Genomic DNA, 14,462 nt, shown 5'->3' with positions numbered 1-14,462 from the left:
TAACCATTTTTAAATTTTCAGTTAAGTTGTATTAAGTGTGTTCATATTGTTGTGCAGCCATTACCATCATCTATCTCCAGAAGTCTTTTTATCTTGCAAAACTGAAACTCTCTACCCATTATACAATATCTTCTCGTTTCCTCCTTCCCCGCACCCAGCCCTTGGCATCCACAATTCTGTTTTCTGGTTCTCTGATTTTGACTACTCTAATGACCACATATATGTAGAATCATACAGTATTTGTTTTTTTGTGGCTGGCTTATTTCATTTAGTATTACGTCCTCTTGTATCATATATCAGATTTCCCTTCCTTTTGACAGCTGAGTAATGTTCCACTATGTGTGTGTTTGTGTATAAATATGCTACATTTTCCATATCCATTCATCCATCAGTGGATACTTGGATTGCTTCCACATTGTAGCTATTGTGAATAATGCTGTTGTGAACATAGTTGTAAAAATATCTCTTCGAGACATGATTCTCAGTTCTTTGTTGATTGTACCCAGAAGTGGAATTATTTGATCATATGGTAATTCTGGTTCTTAATTTTCTTTTTAGGAACCACCATATTGTTTTCTACAGTGGTTGTACTATTTTAGATTCTCACCAGAGTGCTCAAGGGTTCCAATTTCTCCATATCCTCACCAACACTTTTGTTATTTTCTGTTTTATTAATTGTAGCTGGACAAATGGATACGAAGTGGTATCTCATTGTAGTTTTGATTTGCATTTTCCTAATTGCTGATGTTGAGCACATTTTCATGTGCTTTTGGCCATTTATGTATATTCTTTGGGAAAATGTCTATGAAAGTTCTTTGCCCATTTTTCAGTTGGGTTATTTGGTTTTGTTGTTGACTTTTAGGAATTCTCTATCTATACTTGATATCAACCTCTTAACAGAGATATGATTTGCAAATATTTTCCCTTGTTCTGTATATACATTGGCTTTTTATTCTGTTGGTTGTGTCTTTTGAAGCACAAATTCATTAATTTTCATGAAGTCCAGTTTGACTGTTTTTTCTTTTATTATCTGTGCCTTTGTGTCATATCCAAAAATCAATGTCAAATCCAATATCTTGAAGCTTTTACCCTGTGTTTTGTTCTAAGAGTCTTATAGGTCTTACATTTAGAGTCATAGATCCATTTTCAGGTGATTTTTGTGTATAGTATTTATTTCTAGACTCTGTTCCAACAGTATGTATGTCTTTCTTTATGCCAGTATAACACTGTTTTGATTACTGTAACTTTGTAGTTACAGTAATTTTGTTACTTTGTAACTTTGTAGTTACAGTAAATTTTGAGAACAGAAATTGTGAGTCCTCCAGCTTTGTTGTTCTTTTTCAGGATTGTTGTGTCTATTCGCAGTGCTGTGAGATTCCTAATGAATTTTAGGATGGGTTTTTCTGTTTCTTTAACACCATTGGGATTTTGAAAGAAACTGCATTAAATCTCTAGATTGCTTTGGATACTGTTTGACAATTTGATAATATTGTCTTCGAATCCATGAACATAATCTCTTTCTGTTTATTTATTTGTATCTTCTTAATATTTTTATTGCTGCATAATAGATATACATAATTTCAGGCTACATGTGATAATTTAATACATTCATAAAATTTGTAAAGATCAAATCAGTGTACTTGGGATATCCATCATCTTAAATATTCTTTATGCTGTAACCATTGGATTTCTTCTCTTCTGGCTGTTTTAAAATATACAATAGATTATTATAAACTATAGTCACCCTACTGATCTAACACTAGGGTCTTATTTCTTTTATTACACCAAATATTTATGCCGATTAATTAACTTCTCTTTATCATCCACATATCCTTCCTGGCCTCTGGTAACCACCAATCTACTATCTTCATCAGATCTACTTTTTTAGCTTCCACATATATGAGTGACAAACAGCATTTGATATTTGTCTTTCTGTGCTCAGCTTATTACACTTATTTCACTTAATATAATGACCTCCAGTTCTATCCATTTTGCTGCAAATGACAGGATTTCATTCTTTTTTATGGCTGATTAATATTTCATTATGTATATATACCATATTCTCTTTATCCATTCATCCATTGATGGATACATAGTTTGATTCCATATTTTGGCTATTGCAAATAGTGCTACAAATAAACGGAGTACACATGACTTTTCCATATATTGATTTCTTTCTTTTGCATATATATTCAGTAGTAGAATTGCTATTTTTAGTTTTTTAAGGAACCTCCATACTGTTCTCCATAGTGACTGTACTAATTTAAATTCCCATCAGCAGCATTTAAGAGTGTTCCCCTTTCTCCACATCCTTGCCAGCATTCCTTTTTGCCTTTTTGATAAAAGCCATTTTAACTGGGTTAAAAGATATTTCATTATAGTTTTGATTTGCATTTCTCTGATTATTATTGATGTTGAGCATTTTTTCACATACCTGTTGACCATTTGTATATCTTCTTTTGAGAAATGTCTTTTAGATTTTTTTTGAAATTTTTAATCAGATTACTTATTTAATTGCTATTGAGTTGTGTGAGCTCCTTGTACATTCTGGTTACCAATCCCTTGTCAGATGGGTAGTTTGCAAATATTTTAACTCTCATTCTGTGGGTTGTCTCTTCACTTTGTTGATTGTTTCCTTGGTAATACAGAAGCTTTTTAACTTGATATGATCCCATTATTCCTGGAGCATTTCCCCAAAGTTTCTTCTAGTACTTTCATAGTTTCAGGTCTTAGATTTAAGTCTTCAATTAATTTACATTTGATTTTTGTGTAAGAGATAGGGGTCTATTTTCTTTTCTTTGCATGTGGTTATTCAGTTTTCCCAGCACCATTTATTGAAGAGATTATCCCCTTTCTCCATTGTATGTTCTTGTCACCTTTGCTAAAGATGAGTTGGCTGTAATTGTGTAGACTTATAATTGGGTTCTCCATTCTGTTCCATTGGTCTGTGTGTCTTTTTTTTTCTGCCAATATTATGCTGATTTGGTTACTGTAGCTTTGTAGTAAATTTTCAAGTCAGGTAGTATGATGCCTTCAGCTTTGTTCTTTGTGCTGAGGCTTGCTTTGACTGTTTATGATTATTATGTCCTCTTGCTGAATTGATCCCCATTTATCATTATGTAATGATCTTCTTTGTCTCCTTTTACAGTCTTTGATTTGTACTCTGTTTTATCTGTTGGAATTAAAGCTACTCCTGCTCGTTTATGGTTTCCAGGTTCACGGAATATCATTTTCCACTCTTTCACTTTCAGTCTTTGTCTTTATATGCCTTGGGGTACTCTTATTTGGGTCTCATCTGTTTGATGTTCTCAGATATAGAAGTCTAGTTCTCTTATTTTCTCAGAATTTTTTCACTGCTCTGTGGCCCCCCAAACTGTCTTATCTTCATGTTTGAGTTCTGGGATATTTCTGGTGATAATCTCAGCATTTTATGTATGTTTTTGGTTTTCAGGGGGGTGGGGGTTGGAATTGAAACCAGCATGTTTCTGTGCTACCATTTTATAACCTGAAGTCTTCAAATGTCTTCTTAATTTCTTTCAGAAATGTATTGTAGTTTTCATTGTGCAAGTCTTACCTCCTTCATTAAATTAATTCCCAAATATTTTTTGAAGTTTTTGATGTTATCATAAATGGAATTGTTTTCTTAGTTTCCTTTATAGATTATTCAATGTTAAAAGATGCAACCGGCCGGGCGTGGTGGCTCACGCCTGTAATCCTAGCACTCTGGGAGGCTGAGGCGGGCGGATTGCTCGAGGTCAGGAGTTCGAAACCAGCCTGAGCAAGAGCAAGACCCCGTCTCTACTATAAATAGAAAGAAATTAATTGGCCAACTAATATATATAGAAAATTAGCCGGGCATGGTGGCGCATGCCTGTAGTCCCAGCTACTTGGGAGGCTGAGGCATAAGGATTGCTTGAGCCCAGGAGTTTGAGGTTGCTGTGAGCTAGGCTGATGCCACGGCACTCACTCTAGCCTGGTCAACAAGCGAGACTCTGTCTCAAAAAATAAAAAATAAAAAAAAAAAAAAAGATGCAACCGATTTTTGCATGTTGACTTTGTATCCTGCTATTTTTCTGTATTTATTTGTTAATTCTAACAGTATTTTTGTGGAATCTTTAGGGTTTTCTACATACAAGGTTCATAGCATTTGTGAACAGACAATTTTGATTTTTCACTTGTAATGTGGATGTCTTGTCTTTTTCTTGCCCAATTGCTTTGGCTATAACTTTAACTATTCAGTTAGTGTTATGTTGAATACAAATGGAGAAAGAGGATACCCTTGTCTTTTTCCTAATCTTAGAGGAAAAACTTTCAGTCTTTCACCATTGAGTATGATGTTTACTGTGGACATTGTATATATGGTTTTTATCATGTTGACATAATTTCCTTCCATTCTTAGTTTGTTCAGTGTTTTAATCCTGAAAATGTGTTGCGTTTCATCAGATGCTTTTTATGCATCAAGTGAGATGATCACGTTTTTTTTTTTTTTCATTTATTCTGTTAATATATGGTACATTAGATTGCTCGATTTTTTTATATGTTGAACCACCCTCATATTCCAGGAATAAATCCAACATAGTCATGGCATCTCAACCTTGTAACAGGAGGTCTGTCTAGAAAGTATCCACCCATGTAACATGAAAAATAGAGACTTTTATTGAAGAAGATACAAGAAACATTTTACATAGAGCAGTGATGCCTCAGTCCCCTTGAAAATAGGCACCTTGGTAACTCACACAGTTTTCCCAGCTTCTCTTACCCAAACCCATACACATTCAACATTCTCAGGTGTTTTGATTATTGTAGACCTTCCAGAACGTGGATCACTTCCAAAAGATTCTCAACCATCTTTAAAGTGTTTGTGCCACATTTTTATTTGCTCTGCACTCATTGCATCGTTTCTGAAAGCCTTCTGAATCATCATCTGAATGGTTTCCATGGGGGAATGTTCAGCTTAATGCAAAATTTGATGCAGTTTTGTGGCTCTATTCACTCAGTCATCTTGAACACGACAGCCACACAGTATACATGCTTAGTCAGTGACGTCTAGCACCCCACGGACTAGTACAGTGAATTCACCATTGTTCACACATGCGCATTACAGTCCACTCTCCTTGGCTGCCAAGTTAAATTGATGTCACACAAAACGTTCTCATTATATTAATAATGGCTGGATACTTTCTGGACAGACCTCATATGCTACTGATGTCAGTTGCTAGTATTTTGTTGGGGATTTTTGCATTAATGTTCATAAAGCATATTGGTCTATAGTATTCTTTCCTTGTAGTGTCTTTAGCTGCTGGCCTCATAAAATGAATTTGGAAGTATTCTTATCTCTGAATTTGTTTTTGAAAAGTTTGTAAAGGATTGGTGTTTGTTTTACTTTAAATGCTTGGTAGAATTCACCAGGGAAGGCTTCAGCTTAACTTCAGTAATACACAAAATCCTCTGTTCTTTTAATAGCTCTGTTTCTACCCCTTTCAGTTGTTAATGTCACACAATTACATCTTAATATGTTGTATGTTCAAAAACAGAAACTAGTAATTTTTTAATGTAATTCATTCTTAAATTATGTAGAAGATAAAATGTGAGTTACAAACCAAAGTTACAATCATATTAGCTTTTAGATTAACAACTGCTTTTAGTTATTTACTAATATTAGCTTTTATACACAGATCTAACTTTTAGGCTGACTTTTTACAGTAATTTTTAAAATGTGTTAATCTCTTAAATCATGTAGAAAACCAAAAGGGCAACCATTTTTGCAATACTACTAGCTTTTATAATTTTGTATTATGTTTTTATAATTACCAATTATGTTTTATTTACAGTTATATAATATGTATTTACCTTTCCTAAGATCTTTATTTATTCATAAAACTTTGAGTTACTATGTTACTATTTCCTTTCATTTCAACTTGTAGGATCTTTAGCACTTCTTCAGGGCAGTTCTAGTGGTGACACACTCTCTTATGTTTTGTACATCTGAGAGTATCTTAATATTTCCCTCATTTTTGAGGGATTGTTTTGCTGGAAATAGGATTCTTAGTTCACAGTTTTTCTTCTTTTAGCTCTTTGAATATATCCACTCTTTGTCTTCTGGCCTCCAAAGTTTCTGATGAGAAATCTGCTGATAATCTTATTGAGACTTTCTTCTGTGTGGTGAGTCATTTCTCACCTTGCTGCCTTCAAAAATCTGCCTTTTTTTTTTTTTCTTTGCCTTTGAAAGTTTTATTATAATGTATCTCAGTGTGAGTCTCTATGACTTCATCTTACTTGGAATTCATTGAGCTTCTTGAGTGATTATATTCATGTCTTTCGTCAAATCTAGGAGGTTTTGTCCATTGTTTCTTCAAGTAGTCTCTGCCCCTTTTTTTTCTCACTTCTCCCAATGGGACTTTCACAAGACATAAAGTGGTCTGTGTAAGCAGTCCTCTTGGGTAAAAGGCAGGCATTGCTATCTTTTTATAGATGGAGAAAGTGAGTTTCAATAATAGTTGTGATTTACCTGTAGTCAAATGTCACTAAATGATAGTGTGAGGTTAAGAGAGACCTAGACCAGGTCTTGAGATACAGTGTCACTTCAATCAGGTATATATATGGAAGGGTTTTTCTTCATTTGAAATGTCTTTCACATAGATTCTTCCCAAGTCTTTTTATTATTGTTGTTTGATTTCTTCCTAAGCAAAATTGAAATTCCACATTACCCATTCTGCTACTCACTGGCCTGGTTAAGGATCCCAAGGTCTTAAATTGGCTAGGTTAGCTACTGTTTTTATTTTTGTGCCCTTTTTGTGGCCAAATTTTATACATCTCTTCTATTGTGCTAGCCCATTCACTCCCATTCCCACTTCCACCAAATTGGAAAGCTATGGAGTACTAGTTTGGCAGATGCCATTTCGATATTTTATAATATGAGAACTTAGAAAACCTCAAGTTAGTAGGTCAGGGTACATTTATTCCAGGATAGATGTTTTAATTCCCCATCTACTAATACAATCATTCTTAGACATTTTTATCATTATTTTAGGTGGTTAAACTTGTGACAGTTATATCATTATGCCTCTTGAGCTTCATTGCTTTCTGTAGCCTCTTATTTTGGACCATTTTTTGTGATATATCTTTTTCAAATGGCTAGGATTGGCCAGGCACAGTGGTCCACGCCTGTAATCTAGCACTTTGGGAGGCCGAGGCAGGAGAATCACTTGAGGTCAGGAGTTAGAGGCCAGCCTGAGCAAGAGTGAGACCCTGTCTCTACAAAAAAATAGAAAAATTAACCAAATGTGATACCATGTGCCTGTAGTCCCAGAGTTAGGCAAAAGGATCACTTGAGCCCAGGAATTTGAGGTTACAGTAAGCTATAGTGAGGTCACTACACTCTAGACAGGGCAATAGAGTAAGACCCTGTCTCAAAAAAAAAAAAAAAAAAAACCTAGGTTTTTGTATCATCCTGATATTTTTTTAAAATTGAAATTCTAGATTAATCCTTAATGTGAACATTCATGGTTTTTGTCCAATTTCAAGTTTTTTATTCCCAGGGTTTCCCTACAGGTTGAGCATTTATTCATCTTAATTCTGACATGATCTACAAATAAACTTATTGTACATATATTACTTATCTAGTGTCCTTAAATCAAATTATAAATCATTTTTACTGGTCTTTATATAGTCTTTGTTCTGCAATGAACTTTAAATGTTAAAATAAGTTTTGTAGTCTGAATGATAATATCTTAATTGCAACTCTAACCCATAGTATTTCACAACTGCCTTAGCTATTGACCTCTTATAAATTGAGTACTTAATATGATTTTTTGCTTTACTTTTTATTATGCAAAGTTTCAACAATACTCAATTGTAGCAAGAATAATGCAGTGAACTCCATGTATACCCATCACGAGCTACAGCAGTCATCAACCTATGTGCACTCTTATTTGAACCGTAACGCCTCCTACTCCCAACCTCTCATTGTTTTGTATTGAAATAAGCATAACACTTTATATCATTTTGCTTATGTATATTTCGATATTAGCAAGACTTTTTAAATGATTACAATCAAAAGGTAACTTCTATACGATGATGAGTTGGTGCTGGTAAGCAGCTAACATTATAATAATTATGATATAAATTATATTTTTATAAAAACCAACTTCTTCCACTACATGTTTGATAATGACCAGGCAGAGGGAACCAAAAGGTTTCTTGCCATAATATTTGAAAAATGTAACTTAAAATAGCCTTGTTCTTTCTTGCCACCTCCTCTGTAATTGCTTAAGCAGAATAAGCAGTGAAGCTTTTTAGCCGTGAAGTTGTATCATTAATTTTTTTAGTGAAGTGAAATATTACCAATTTGAGTAATCTCAATATGCCATTGAGAAATGAATAATTTCAAATACTTGTAAAATCTCTAACGTCTATAAGTTGAGTATCTTTGCTTAAATAACAATCTTTCACATGGAATTTTTGTTTATTAGGTTGGTTTTCACTGAATCATTCAAAAGTAGACTATTATATTCAGTGGTATGGCTGAATATAAAGTACTGTAGTTAATGGTCTATTTATATATAACAAAGTATTACCTACTAATTTTTAACCTGCTGCTTTGTGTAACCCAAATGTATATATACTATATGATTTTTTAAACCATGAAACTGTGTTGTCTTTATATTACTATTTTATCATATGAAGATCCAAATCTAATACTTTGTTGAAAATAATGTATCATATGAACTTTGAATATTCACCTTTATAAAAATGCCTCTACATTTAGAAGAAAATGGTTGTGTTATAATGTTTTCATATGGCTTTTATGTGTAATTCTTTATTTAATTGGAGTAGAACTGTTAACGTTTATAAACATATCTCCTAAAGTTTGTTTAAAGGATAGTTATTCTCTGAAAATGTTGTTTTACTTGGTACTTTTATAATCTTAAATATGCAGAAGAAATAATTTGAAGGGGAATTACATCAGTTTTCAGATACAGTTTTCATTTGGTATTAATTGTGATTTATTTTTTAGTTTCATCTACAACATAATATCTTTTAACCAGAAATCCATACTTTTTAAAGTCCAAATTTAATTAAATATATGTTATTCTACTTGTTTTTCTTACTGTAAAGTATTATTATTCTGTGGGTGGTCGAGAATAACAGTGGAGAACAATAATCAAAGCTGAAAATAATCAGGGACCTCTGCATTAAGAGTATATTTCTAAGTTTCTAAAAGTTTGCGATCAAGTTCCTCCTGTGATAGACTTCTTTTTCATGTTCAAACATAATTCACTGTGGAGAAAAATTTTTTTCCTGGGTGATAAAATGATTGGAATCTTTACAGGGTCCTAATGATTTTTAAGCAACCTAAAAAGAGTTGTTTGTTATACTAAAGAGTATTGATGGATCTTTATTAGAAAGCTATAGTGAACTTCTTTGCAAATTTTTAAAAAATATGGTTGTTTTAGCAGAAATAGCAATTTATTTCTCAAAAACTAACTGCTTATACCTAGTTTTTTCCATTTGTTTCTGAAAACTAGATATATTGTTTAACATATTAAAAGCTCATATAAAATTATAACTTAAAAGTAGCAAGTCTTTCATATGCTTCTAATGTTTGTGAACGTTAATATATTATGTGATTTACTTGTTAAGCTAACGTTTATAATTTTTTCTTTAAAGGCAAATCCTCCTCCAGTACTGGTCAACACAGATAGCTTGGAAACACCAACTTATGTAAGTTCCATCTCCTCCCCACATTTAAATTCTGCTTTTCCTGTTCACTTTTTGATATAGATACTAAGATCACAGTATTTTTCTCTCCAATACATTTTATTTAAGATGTTCTATAACTACATACTATAACTCTAATTGCTCTAGTAAATGAAGCATTACTGTTCTGTTTTGGTTGCTTTTTTTTCAATACATGCATAAAGCAGAAATTTTAAAATAAAAATGTATAGTTTTATTTTTAAGTTTTGATGACTAATTTTCACTAAAGGCTATCTCTAAACAGTGGTCACTTACACAATGCCATGTATTTAAAAAGTCATTTAAAAGTCTAATTCAGTGACTATATTTTTAGAAACCAGGTTTGTACGTGTCTGTATATTAAAATAATTAGTTCTAACTTTCTAATCTTAAATTGATTAGTGCTTCTCTCTAAACTTATGTTGTTAAAAAGTCCTCTTTCTTTTGAAGATAAATAGCCAGAACAACAGAATCTGATCTAACATTTTCACTCCAAAGGAAAAATACCTTTGGAGATGTAGAAATAGTACCCATAGGTTAAATAGAAGTAGTACCAGTGTATTTTTTTTTTATTCAAATGGTGCATAGTTTTATGGACTGTAAAAATCCTTTACTTCCCTATTTGAACTATAATTGATTTTCACTTAGTACTTTAAAACATTTTATTTGGCTTTATATTCTGTTTGTATTTATGTGAATATGGATATTTCAGATATTTGGGGATTTTTGAAAAACTTCAGATAATAAGACTTACTACCAAACCGAGAAAGCTATTCTACCTTTTTTGAGATTCTTCATTTCATTTGATATTATCTTTCACACTGATGTAGAATACTTAGTCAAGCAGAATTTGTACTTTTGTTAGTATATTTTTCACATACTTTTATTTCTCCCTTACTTGTTCTCTTTGTTGAAGTTTTATTTTTGATAGTGGAGTAGTCAGTGATTAAATGTTTTTATTTTAACACTCTTTCAGCAGAAAGGTTAATATTAATATATAAGAACTAACAGAAAATGATAATATTGACAAAGAAAATGTACATGCATTTTAGAGGTAATGTCTACAAATTGGAAGGAAGATTAACATACCAAGCAATAAACTTAAAGTAAAAAAAAAAAAAGTTGTACAATTTCAAGTTTGTATAACATATTATTGAAAAAATATTTTTCTTGCTTAGCAAGGTATGTTAGGGTCTCCAAGACCACTTTCCTGATTGGAGACTCACAAGACTGAGCATATAGTTTACTCATGGCTAAAATTTATTGTAGCTATATAGTAAGTGAGGATCCACAGTTAGATCATAAGGCCGTATGTCTAGAGGAATCTATATTTAGACTTCCTTATACTTTTTTCTTTCCATGAAGCACTTTTTCCCCCAGCAGTGAAAATACAGCAATGTGTATGCCATGTTTCTGCCCAGGAAAGCCTGGAATGGACTCACCACCCAGGTTTTTTATTGCCAGTTGATGACATAGGCACCTTCTGTCTAGCACATGCCACATTTCCAGACTCCCAAAAGGAAAGCAGATGTTTAGCATAAAAAGTCTTGTCTCTACAAAGTCTAGGCACAAGAAACCACCCTGTAAGTTCAGAAATGGTAGGAACACTCCCAAAATCCAAGTTCCCAGATCCCGCCTAAGACTCAACCTTGGAAGCAGGCCCTTTTAGAGATATTAGCAGTAGCAGGCCTGATACATTAACCTTTTTCTGTATGTAAGGACATAAGTTAAATTTCAATTCCTCAAGCAAGATTTATCAAGGGGTGGTACTTTATCAAAGTACTTTGTCATACTTAAAAGAAAACTATATGAAATGTTGTCTTTGTTCATTTAGTGTTGCTATAAAGGAATACCTGAAGTTGTGTAATTTATAAAGAAAAGAGGTTTATTTGGTTCACTATTCTGCTGGCTCAAAAATTGGGCCTTTGATGAAAACCACAGGATGTTTCCATTCATATCAGAAGGTGAAGGGGAGCTAGCATATGCAGAGATCACATGGTGAGAGAGGAAGCAGGAGAGAGCTGGGAGGTGCAGGCTCTTTTTAACTATCACCTTTCATGGGAACTAATAGAGTGAGAACTCATTCATTACTATGAAGATGATCCCAATCCATTTGTGAGAGATGTGTCCCTATGATCTAGACACCTCCCATTAGGCTCCACCTCCAACATTGAGGATCAAATTTCCACATGAGTTTTGCAGGACAAACATTCAGACAATAGCAGGCAGTAACTGTTCTGTGTGGCTCTTGCAGCATATAGGCAAAAACAATGTTTTATTTGGGTAAAACAACTTTAAGCTTTTAAGAGACTGAGGAATTTCATTCTGAATATATTAAAATATATTCCAGAATGGTTTTTAAACTTATTTCTTATCCCATTGTTAATTCCCTGATCACTTATTACTTGCTATGTATTGATGAATAAACATAAGAAAAATTGCAGTTGCTGCCTTACAACACATTTTTTTCTGGCTACAGTCATTACACTTGCCAAAATTAAGTAAGTAATTGAAAAGCTAATGCATATACTTAGTACAAAATTCAAAAGATGCAAAAAGATATCCAGTGAAAAGCAAATCGCATCTTCCACTCCTGCTGTCAATCATCCAGTTACCCTTGCCTAAAGCAAAAAGCGTTAGTAATTTCATATATGTCCTTATACACATTGCAGGTGTATCTAAGTGTTGTCTCCAAACTTTTACCATTTAATATTGATGCCCTAGTGATAATTTTGTAGATATTTTTGTATGTATATGTAAGTACAGTTATCTCTCAGTATCCACAGGGGGATTGGTTCCAAGAGTCCCATGGATACCAGGACCCACAGATGCTCAAGTCTCTTACTATAAAATTATCTAGTATTTGCCTATAACCCATGCACAGCCTCCCATATATTTTAAATCATCTCTAGATTACTTGTAATACCTAATATAATATAAATCCTACATAAGTAGTTATACTGTATTTTTATGTGTAGTATGTTATATTGTTTTTTTTTAATTAATTTTTCCCCCCATATATTTTCCATCCAGTGGTTGGATGTGGAACCCGCAGTTACGGGGGGCAAATTGTACATAATTAGAATATATTCATATAAATAGAATTGCTTAGTAAGTATGTTAATTTTTAGATTTGATCATCATTGCCAAATTGCATTTCACAAAGTTTTACCGATTTATACTTCAACAAAAATATATCAATATATTTTTACCCCATACTGCCATCAGCAAAGTATATTAATACTTTTATCTTTTTATAACATAATGTCTAAAACATACTAAGTCATTTTATTTGATTTTATGTTATTACTCACCTTTTTCTACCTTTTCACCTTAAAAAAATTTTATGTTGAAATATTCACATACCACAAAGTCCACCCTTTTAAAGTATACAATTCAGCGATTTTTAGTTTATTCCCAACTTTGTGTCATCATCACCACTTTCTAATTCCAGAACATTTTTATCACCCCATAAAGAAATCCTTTGCCCATTAGCAATCACTTCCCATTCTACTCTACGCCCAGCACCTGGCAACCACTAATCTACGTTAAGTAACTATGGATTTGTTTATTTTGAACTTTTCTTATAAATAGAATTGTACAATATGTGAACTTTTGTGTCTGGCTTCTTTCATGTAGCATAATGTTTCTAAGGTTCATCCCTGTTGAGACATGTATCAATAATCCATTCCTTTTTATTGCCTAAAAATACTCTGTTGTACAGATATACTACATTTTGTGTACCTACTCATGAGTTGATGTACATTTGAATTGTGGAGTTATTCATAATAAATCATGAATAATGCTGATATGAGTATCATTACAAATTTTGTATGGGCATATGTTTTCATTTCTCTTGCACATATTCCTAGGAAAGGAATTGCTGGGTCATACGATAACTGTGTTTAATCTGTCAGGGAGCTGCCAAACTGTTTTCCAAGGTCACTGTACCATTTTACCTTCCCATCAGCAATGTAAGAGGTTTCTACTTTCTCCACATCATCAACAATCTTGTTATTCCTTACTAATGATGTTATGATCTTTTTGATTATAGCCATCCTAGTTGGTAAGAAGTGATAGCTCATTGTGGCTTTAATTGGTATTTCTCTAATGACTGATGAAGTTGAACATCTTTTCGTATGTTTATTAGCCATTTGCATATCATCTTTGGGAAAATGTCAATTTAGATTACTTGACTGTTTTTAATTGAGTTATTTGGTTTTTATTAGTGCTTTGAAGGAGTTCTTTATATATTCTGGATACAGGTTCTTTATCAGATATGTTTTGCAAAAGTTTCCTTCCATTCTGTAGATTATATATTTTCACCTTCTTGATAATTTCCTCTGAAACACGAAAGTCCAATTTATATATTTTTTCTTTTGTCACTTTTTGTATTGTATCTAAGAAACCATTGCCTACTCCAACCTCATGAAGTTTTACACTTAAGTTTTCATCTAAGGGTTTTATAGTTTTAGCTCTTACATTTTGGTTTTTTATTCATTTTGAGTTAATTTTTTTGTAGTGTGAGGTAGAGATCCAACTTCATTGTTGTGTCGTGTGGATATCCAGTTTGCCTATCACCATTTGTTGAAAAGACTATTTTTCCATATTGAATGATCTTGACACCCCTGTAGAAAATCAATTAATTATAAATAGATAGGTTTATTTCTTTAATTCCTTTCAACAATGTTAATTATTTTTTCTTTTGATGTTATTATAAATGG

General features: G+C 32.7%; 1 protein-coding gene across 24 annotated transcripts in view; it reads left to right on the top strand.

The window, feature by feature from the left end:
- DLG1 (discs large MAGUK scaffold protein 1) overlaps positions 1 to 14,462 on the top strand; it is a 280,182-nt gene that overhangs the window by 145,949 nt on the left and 119,771 nt on the right. For all 24 annotated transcript variants that reach the window (XM_076002734.1, XM_076002732.1, XM_076002729.1 and 21 more), the window contains one exon: positions 9,670 to 9,723. In XM_076002734.1, the coding sequence (XP_075858849.1) occupies positions 9,670 to 9,723 (54 nt within the window). The remainder of the gene's footprint in view (positions 1 to 9,669; positions 9,724 to 14,462) is intronic.

This window comes from Microcebus murinus, chromosome 1, assembly GCF_040939455.1.
Source record: "Microcebus murinus isolate Inina chromosome 1, M.murinus_Inina_mat1.0, whole genome shotgun sequence".
NCBI classification, from domain to species: domain Eukaryota; kingdom Metazoa; phylum Chordata; class Mammalia; order Primates; family Cheirogaleidae; genus Microcebus; species Microcebus murinus.
This window is presented reverse-complemented; position numbering and strand designations above follow the sequence as displayed.